At 39.9% G+C, this 9,990-nt stretch overlaps 1 protein-coding gene across 1 annotated transcript in view; it reads left to right on the forward strand.

Moving 5' to 3' along the window:
• The window catches only part of GTF2IRD1 (GTF2I repeat domain containing 1), a gene marked incomplete in the record, with an annotated part of 795,304 nt that overhangs the window by 384,155 nt on the left and 401,159 nt on the right, over positions 1-9,990 (forward strand). The window contains 1 exon segment of the mRNA XM_044054146.1: positions 4,283-4,320. Coding sequence (XP_043910081.1) covers positions 4,283-4,320 — 38 coding nt within the window.

The raw sequence follows: 9,990 nt of genomic DNA on the forward strand, positions 1-9,990 counted from the left end.
GGACTGGATGTGCAGGTCGAATGTGAGGTGTTCATCTATGATGACACCTAGGAATTTTGTGCTAAGTACAAGGTTGATGGTCTTACCATTTAGGGATTGAATGGTGAAGTTCTCTTTTTGTAGGCAAAGATTACTAGTTTGGTTTTGTTGGAGTGCAGAGCAAGATGATTATTAGGCATCCACATTTTGGTGGAAGTGAGGGAGTTTTGGGTGAGTTGGTATAGTTCTGAGGAGTTGTTTGCAGTGCAGATGATAGTGGATGACTGAGCCTTGAGAGATTGCGATATGGATGTTATTGATAAATATGCTAAACAGAAGTTGGCCTAAAATGGAGCCTTGAGGAACACCAGTGGTGGTGTTTAGGAAAGTGGAGTAAGAGTTTTGCCATTTAGTTGATTGTTGCCTGTTAGTGAGGTAATTAGTGAATCAGTTTAGAGTTTGAGGTGAGGTACCTATGTTAGAGAGTTTTGTTAGAAGGAGACAGTGGGATATAGTATCAAAAGCTTTAGAAAGATCAAGAAATAGTGAAGATACCATTTTACCAGTGTCACAGGCTTGGTTAACAGTGTTCATGAAGGAGATGAGGGCAATGGTGGTATTACGTCCTGGCCTAAATCTGTGTTGGGTAGAGGAGAGGATGTGATTGTGAGTCAGATGGTGAAGAAATTGAGAATGAATACATTTTTTCTAGAATCTTAGAGATGGGTGATAGTGTAGCAATGGGGTGGAAGTTGGTGGTGTCTATGTTGGGGCCCCCCTTGTGTAGAGGGAGGATATAAGCTTTTTTTCCAGATGATGGGTATATAGGATTCTTGGGTAGATCTGTTGAGAAGTATGCTGATAGGGTAAGCGACTGAGTTGGCTGAGATTTGCAGGCATTTGGCGGGTATATTGTCGGGCATTTTTGCATGGTTTAAGTTTTAGAAAAAGTTTTTTTTTAATAGTCAAAATGGGTATCAAAAGCTTGAAATCCACTGCCGAGTTGCTACCTGGAAAGAAAACCATGAGTAAGGTAGGAAATCTGGAGGGGGAGCAGATGGTCTAATTATTTAAAGATGGTGCCGCAGCTCAGGGGAGGAATAAGTAAACTCTCAAGAGAAAGAGGGAGGGAATAGACAGGATTGATAGGGCTGGGAAGCTTACAATAAGATTGTTAGGAGAGTGAGAGAAGGGGGTGGGGGCTAAGAGCCAGGGCTTGGAGAAAGCTGTGAGAAAACAGGTTTGACAGGGCTAGGAAACTTACAATAGAATTATGTTAGGAGAACAAGAAAAGGGGAGTGGCTATGAACCCGGACTTGGAGAAAGCTGTGAGAAGAGAAAAACAATCAACCAGCTAGCCCAGGTCAGTACCTAAAGGTGTCTGTTTATCTGCGTGAATTCAAAAGCAGATTTAGTAGAGCATCAGGGAAGTAGAATATAAAATAAATGCAAAGCTTTGGGAAACTATATATTTGTTAGAATAAACGGGAGAATAAAATACAAGACTATAAAATAAATGTAATATATAAGATAAATAAAATATAAGAATATAAAATAAATGCAAAGCTTTGGAAAATGTATATATTTATTGCAATAAATGGGAGGAAAGGGGGGGGTCCAGTAGTGTGCACAGCAGAAGAATCAGTAGGAGTATCTCAGAGAGAAGATTATAATAGACCTACACTGCTCACAGTCTGTTGATAAAAGTAGAACTTGCAGGAGCTTTTATTGGTTTGTAGAGGGTTCTGCTCTCCATGTTCTTGTATGCAGGCAGTTGCTTCAGTTTTTTTTGTTTTGTTTTTGCTGGACCTTTGAATGTGTTTAACGGAATTGCTCACATGCTTTTGATAAAAGTAGGACTTGCAGTAGGTTTTATTGGTTTGTACCAGGTTCCGCTCTCTTTGTTCTTGTATGCAGGCAGTTGCTTCAGGTCTTGTATGGCACTTGTCTGAGTTAACCTATTTGAAGCTTGTGGTACCTCTGTTTTAACAAACAGTAAGTAGATTGATAACTGGTCCTAGGTCCTCTCATTGGTGACAACAAATTTCTTTAGTATGGAGCTTTAGTATTTTTGCCTGTCTACTAATCCATCAGGCTGTAGGTTGTAGCATTATGTCTTCAACTGTTTGACTTTAAAACGTTATATCTGATGCAATACCCCTAACATAAAGGGGAGCACTTAGGTCAGTAACTGTTTTGTTAATGATACCAGCTCTGGAAAATAACTATCAGTTTTCTGGCAATAGTCCTTGCATTAGCTTTGTATAATGGCCCTGCTTCTGGAAATGTTATAGCATAGTCCATTAATGGTAGTAAATACAGATCTGTGTACTGATGCCTACTGCTAGATTTTATTAATGGACCTAAGATGCTTATAGCATTACATTCAGATTGTATGTCTGTGGTAGGCATTAGAACCAGTAAATTTTATACCCAGGATGGGATGTAGTTTTCTGTCTTTTTGTCAGAAAGCACAGAAGATTTCTATCATGTTCATTTTGTCTAACCAGTAAAAATTTGACTAGCATGCTTGCTTTAATTTTGTCCATCCCCACGTGACCTCTTAACATGGGTTTATGGGTAAACTTCATTACTAGTGTCCTATAATGTTTTGGCACTAGCAGGCGAGGAAGAATGTTTTCTCCTCTTCATGCTTACCCTTTATAATGATAAAAAATAATATGAAGATATTGTCCATTGCTTTCCTGTGCAGCCTCGCTTATGCTCTTTCTAGTCCTACTTAAAAAGTATTATCTTTGCACAGTGATTTTTTTCAAGTTTGTGTGGCTTACTTGTAAGGCCAGCAGTTCATTTACTTTTTCAGTGAATTGCATAGAAGTGGAAGTTGCAGCTTCTCCTCATAAAAACAGCATCTCTGCAGTTCTACTATTTCTTACCCTGCAGCATAGTTCTGGACAGCAGATAAATCTACTTGACTATTTCTGCCATCAACATATGCCTCTTGAGATTTCCTTTTCTTTTAGGTTGCTGTCCCTCTTAGTAAAGTTGTTACCACCCTCTCAGCTTTATTTCTTTCTTTCTGTATGTTGCCCTTCCTCTGCAAAGGGTATCTCAAAACAAAGTTGGTCTTCAATTTTTCTTCTTTTCTTACAAATACCTACTGCTTAGAATCTGCATTTATTGGACTTTTCTGCTTTACATTAGCAAATGTGGGTTTGGAACTCTGCATTTCCTTGTCTACATCACTTTTAATATTTACTGGCACTCTTTGCTCTGAAGATCCTCACTTGAGTACCTGACCTCTTCTCTCTCTGTTTGGATGTTAACAGTCCTTGTAAGTTTCTGTACAGACTTCTGTGTTTTATTGCTTTTTACTTTAGAGTTTCCTATTAGTCCACCTTCATTGCCTGTACTGACATCTCTTACAACTTCAGGTTTCTTTGCTGTGTTACTGAGTCAGGCGTGATAACACACAGGATGCTTTTTAATGTCTAACTAAAGTCATATTCTGGCCCTTTAGTTTCTTCTTTGATGACTACCTTCTCCAGGCTTTGATTCTTGACCTGTGTATGAGTGTCACTGTCTTGCTTCCTCCCCATTCTCATAATGATGGATGCATCCAGTTGCTGTTCTACCACTTTCTTAAATGTCTAGCTTGTCAAACTATGTTTATACATTATTTTTCCTCCCACATTTCCCACAGTATTTTGAAATGTTGAGATGATTTTCCTAGTATTACATCATACATTTAAATAGGGGTTAAAGCCACAGGATACAATGGTTTTCCAAGAAGTGTTTGAATTTCTCTTGGTGTGAAACTCACCATGAATGCATATTACTATCAGTTTGTGGTTGGCAATATTAAACCTGCATACCAGGGGACTCATAACTGAAGTAATCGTGCTCCAAGAGTCTAATAGACCTTGAACTTTCCATCCCTCTAGAAATACAGTACACTTCACCAACTTAGTTATGATTGCAGTAACATACCACTGACTCAATCTTTCTAGCTGTAGTCTTGTCATACTCCATAGAAGCAACTTCAGTGGTAGTAGGCATTTCATTTTTCTCATTAGTAGTAGAAAACATAAAAGTGTGACATTCCCATATGAAACAAATTAACACATTACTTCTGTTTTGTTTCATAAAAGATAACACATTTCCTATTGTAATTTAACACTAATTTTAGAGTTAGAGAGAATTCAGTTATAAATACAATGTCATTAACTGATAATCATTCTACTAAAGTGTGTGATACAGGCTTTCTGGGTCATGCACAGGAAGTAGTATAGTGGCTAGACCTTCATTGTCTAATTAATTATTAATTTGTTCGGTCTCTTAGGTCTCAGAAGAACAGTCCTTTGAGAGAGGGTGACCCAGGTAAGTTCTTCTCAATTAATGAGTAAATAGCTAATATACACCATGAAAAAGGAATCTTGTGCTATTGTACATATTTACACTGATTAATCATGCTTTTAAAATGCTGAATTTAACATTTCAGGTGGTGTACTAGAAAGAAAAAGATGTACTCCAAACCTTGTAGGTTGTAGAAACATTGGGTTCTATTTAAATTTAGCAGGCTAGAATTGTGATGTTCAGAATATCAAGTCTGGATATGCTCATTAAGAAGACTGAGTTTAGTCACTTAGTGGTAGTAGGTTGTAGCATGGTCTGTCCAAGTTGGCAAGCACACAGAAAGGGCTCTGAGTATAGTCATTTATTGCTCATTATTCTGTTTTTAGTGCCTGTATAAATTTGACATGTTTGCATGGAGCTGCTCATCTCGAATGGGTGGTTAGCAGTGCTCCTTATAGTAGCAGTTACCTAGAAGGTAAAATTTTCCCATAGAACTACATCTGAAACTGTACCCACTAACTCTGTGTTTGCAGAGAATCATTTGTGCATTGAGAATCCTAGATCAGTTAGTTTGTGTTTGAGGTGCACTGCCCCTTAAATTTACTATTATATTGCCTGGTATAGTGCTTAGTCCCAAAAGAACCTTTAGTTGCCCTCTTTTAACCCTCTCATGCACCACAGCCTTAAAGGACTTGACATCCTGGATATGCATTTTCCCAGTTTCTGTGCAGCCAGTTTGGTGGTCATGGGTATGTTGAGACAATGCAGCAATTGTCTCATGCTCCCTGACTACCATTTAATCCTTAAAGAAACACATATAGTGTGCGAGAGATGTATATTCACAATATCACTGGAGGCAAAGCGCACATAATAAATATCAGGTTGTCAGAAGCACACACGCTACACCTACCACATATATAGTACGCACCTCACTCATAGACTTCCTTATGATGAGGCACTTAAATGCAATCTTCACAAGCCCCAAAGACCTCATAGAAACTTCATCTGCAAAAATTAACCTCAGCAAAAAAAAAACACTCAACAAAATCATTTAACACTACAAATACAGTCAAATGCACTGAAGCCTAAACTAAAAAGCCCATAAAGCAAGCCAACACACCTCCCAGGACTGTAGCCATAGGGACTTCATTGTGAGACATACTGATGTCCCACTCCCCAGACTGGAAAAAGAGAAAATAATGGTCAGTTGTTTTTCAGGAGGGACAACCTGCCAAATTATGCACTAACACAAGTCATTGCACCACAGGCCTGTTCCATGTAGGTGAAAATGATGCAAGACATTCCTCCCTAGACTACATGAAGAAAGACATTAGGGAGGTCTCAGACTGTGTCACAGGCTGATATGTGCCTAGCATTGAGCAGCATTCTACCTTCACCAAGGATGATGCCACAATACGAACAAGAGATGATTGACTTTAAAAATTGGCTTAGTTTCTGGTGTCATTCTAAGGAGATACAATATTTGTCAGCAAGGGAGAATATGGTTAAAGAACACCTTGCTTTGCCAAGGATGGTCTGCACCTATCCCCCACTAGGCTTTCGGATATTGGCTAAAACATTGTCCTCCTCCACAGAGCTTTTTTTTAGGCAATGCCAAATTGACAAACCTTCCAACATAGCAAAATAAACACATGGGAATGTAAAGGTGTTAACTGCTCAGCACCAGGAATTTAAACAAGAAGATCCACTCCCTCCAAGCTGTCCTTACCTTGGAGAATGCAAATGTGTGTGGAGTTACTGGCACATATTTAAAGCCTCAGAGATTACCCAAGCAGTGCAAGGCTTCAGTGCCTTCCACACATTTAGACCAGCAACTGCACAGATGGGGACTAAAGGCAGAGTCGTCTCAATCTACATCAGTAACAAGTATACATCTAGGTTGGTTAACAGGACAACATGCTAGAGTTTCTCCACTTAAAGAATATCATAGACAAAGTCCCGTACAAATACTTGCTAGTCTTTATGGCACCAATGGTAGAAGTGTTGTACCATTTAACTAAATACTTAAATTTCATTTTGAACTATAACTGTTTACTACTATTGTTAAATAAAACCTAGCTATACTTGTAACTTGCAATTAGTTGTTGTTTTTATTGTGGAGCTTTTCTCCCCGGGCCTCTGCTGAAAAAGGAGCTGTGTCCAGTCGGATTTTCCCAGTCAACAAATGTAAATAAATAAATAAATTCCTAGCAAGCTATAGGTCTTCCTCTATGTCCCAGGAAACCCATAGTTCATACATAGACCTACTGGAGACACTCACCTTTCAACTAAGTACTATACTCCTGGCAAACTTTAATTACCCTCTGTAGATTGTGAATCCTACATGACCACAAATTTGCAGGCACAGAGATTCCTAGACTTCGTTAATGCAAACACCCTTGATCAGATAGTGCATATGCCCACTAGAGGTACAAACCTATTTGACTTGATACTTACAGATATGGGAGAACCCCCCCCCCCAACACCACCAAGTCTCATGTCTTATGTGGTAAGTACAGATCACAAAGCAGTCTCCTTTGAAATAAAAATCAATTCTGCAACCCCATTAAATGTTGTAACAGTTAGGCTCTATTCGGAGGCAAACTACCTTTTATTAGGCGATAACCTTTCAAAATTCCAGGCCCCTCCAAATCCAGGTAATACAGCAGCCTGTGCACAATTGTTCACAGAAACACTGTAGGTCCATGTCAGTGGTAGCATAATGGCTGCTGTACCTACCAGATGTAAGCCCAAAACAAACTCTAAAAACAAACCACCCTGGTTGAATCCAAAATTAAACCGATGGAACAATAAAAGAAAAACATGTAATTGCTAAAATTAAGAATAGTAACACCCAAAAAGATAAAAACTATCTCTTCAAACTAAATAGACAACTAAGAAGGCTAATTAAGTCCAGGAAAGACAATTTTGAAGTAAAGATAGCTTCCCAGGCCAAGGACAACCAAAAAGCTTTCTTTAGTTAGTCAGCAACCTCAAAGGCAGCACACAGCAGTATGCCAAACTGGTCGTAAATGGAGCTACATTCACAGAGCCAGGAAATGTAGAAGTCTACTGACCATCAGAATCAGCTCCAACCCCCCCCCCCCCACACACACACACACACACTCATCACCAGCCACATCCCAGGAAATTCCATTCAACATAACACCTCCAACTTTCAATAGGAGCAGATCCTAGCTGCACTCTCAAAGACCAAGAACAGCTTTGATGGGCCTTGATAATATCCCAGGATGCCTCTCAAATATCCTGAAACATGACTGATCAGGGCCACTGGAGTCATTTTTTTTAACTGTTGTCTGTGAACTGGCTTTGTGCCATGTGAATGGAGGACTTTAGCTGTCATTTCCTCTGCACAAGGATGGACCATCAGTAGATTCTAGGAGCTACAAGACCCATTAGTGTGACTAGTCTCATACACAAAGCCATGGAAACAGTTCAAATGGAAATGATTAACAATGACATAGAAAGCCTTCAGGCATTGGAACCCACCCAGTTTGATTTCTTCAAAGGGAGTTCATGCCTACTAAACCTGGTGGACATATTTGAGAAGGTCAGCAAGGCAATTGAGGGCAAAACAATGTATACTGCCTACCTAGGTCTGGGTAAGACATTTGATACAGTACCCCACTCAGGCACTGTAAACAAACTCATGGAATTAGGCATAAACCCCTAAGTATCAAGCTGGATAGCCAGCTGGTTCACAGATAGGATCCAGGAAGTTAGGATCTGTGAGACCACCTCCACAAAGAGGGTATCACTAGTGAAGTCTCTCAGAGCTCTGTACTGGGTCCACTCCTGATTGGCATCTAGTTTTTTTGGAGTCAAGGTCAACGTCAAGGGCCACTGGTTGACCAGATTTGCAGATGGTTGCAAACTAGGAGCAGTCCTAGAATTCCCCAAGGTACTAGCATCTTGCAGATAGGTCTAAGGCAAACAAATGACTGGTGCCAAAGCAGTGGCTTAAAACTCAGTGCCAAGAAATGCATAATAGTAACTTTTGGGAAGTTGGCAACTCTGAAAAACTACCTCATCAATGAAACACCCCTAAGAGTAGACCCAGTAGTCAGGAATTTTTGGACACAAATAGAAAATAACCTGGCCTTCAACCAACGTGTGTCTAAGGTAGCAAGAAAGTCATTCTGTATTTCTGAACTTATAAGTTAGGGCATAGCATCTAGGTCCAGGGAGGTCATCATACCATTGTATTTGTCCCTCACCCAGACCTCTTCGATGCCTACCTGCTCAGTCATATGCAACAACTGGAATGTCTGCAGAGGTTCCTCACAAAAAGAATACAGGGTGTAAACACAATTTCTTATGCAAATCACCTCAAAGCCCCATCTCTGTACTTTGTTTCCTAGAGATTACTTTTTTTTTTGTGACCTGATAGTCACTTCTCCACTTTGGGGGAACACATAATTTTCTGTTGCCAAGAAAAATTCTTTTACTATCCAAGAAGGAGCTCTGACACAACTTATTGAGAGTATAAACTGAGACATGGAGTATCAGATATAAACAGTGATTTCACCACTATGACAGCAAATACTGAGCTTAGTGGTTCTTGACTTACCTAAGAGCTTTTTGTGCCAACAGTTGCACCCTGATGTGGGGAGCTGGCCCCCTACACAAACTTGGTAACTACTTATTCTAACTCCACTCCAAGGCTGCTGTATCTTGAAGTGAGTAGAATACTCTGGGATACCACAACCTCTGATTCCCTCGCATTCACACTTAATATCTCAAATATCAGAAGGTCATGGGTATGGTCCTTGCATTTAAACTAGGTACCCATTCAAGATTCACAGACAAGAACTGTAAAGAGGAAGCTTAATACTAGATCTGTTGCAGTTCACCTCCAGGTGGGGAGTCAAGAGGTGTGGATCACTTAAGAAAGTAAATGTCTTCATCGTCCATGTTGATCATGTGACCATGGAGTTAAATAACCCAACTGGTTTAGTCTTTGTGAAAACAAGTGAATAAGAGCCACTGGAAGAGTGGATCTACCTGATGAAGAAAACTTAGAAGTTCTTGGAATTAAGCTGACTGTCACCAGCACTGGAGGTTCCCACATTTTCAGGGTTTCATAGTACCTGCCTCTACCTATCTTCATTTGCTAACAACTTTTAAATTGACCCTCCCTAAGAGCCCTTCCAGGGGCTTCTGCTGCTCTGTGGCCCAAACATCTGTGTGTAGTTGAAAGGAATAAAACAGTTAGATAAACGTGTGCTTTGAGAGTGTCCTTTCATCTGTTTCAGTGTCCATGTCCGGGAATGTAGCTGAAGTGCTGTAGCTTTAGTAATGTTGAGATAACAACAGCAACATAAATCCCATCAGTTTTCAACTGTCATTTCATTGACAGATCCTATCCAGAGGACAGGATGGATTTCGTGTTCAGGGAGTAGTACTTCGTGTTTTGCCCTGTGGTTATCTCTCTCACTTGAAGAGGTGGTTGATGTAAGGAAAGGAGAATCTCCCTTCATAAGCCAGTCAGGCTACAGATTACACAGGATGAATAATTAAGGGAACATCTATGTGAAGAACATTTGTTAGGATTTTGTTCCAGCATGCTTATGAGTCATCACTGACTCTGCCATTGTGTGTCTTTAGTGTGGCACTGTTTCAAGTTTCATTGCAGTGTAATGCATTGTGTGAGCCGGTGGTACAATTTTGTTT

The sequence above is a fragment of the Protopterus annectens genome, chromosome 13.part0 (genome assembly GCF_019279795.1).
Source record: "Protopterus annectens isolate FY-2018-M chromosome 13.part0, PAN1.0, whole genome shotgun sequence".
NCBI lineage: Eukaryota > Metazoa > Chordata > Ceratodontiformes > Protopteridae > Protopterus > Protopterus annectens.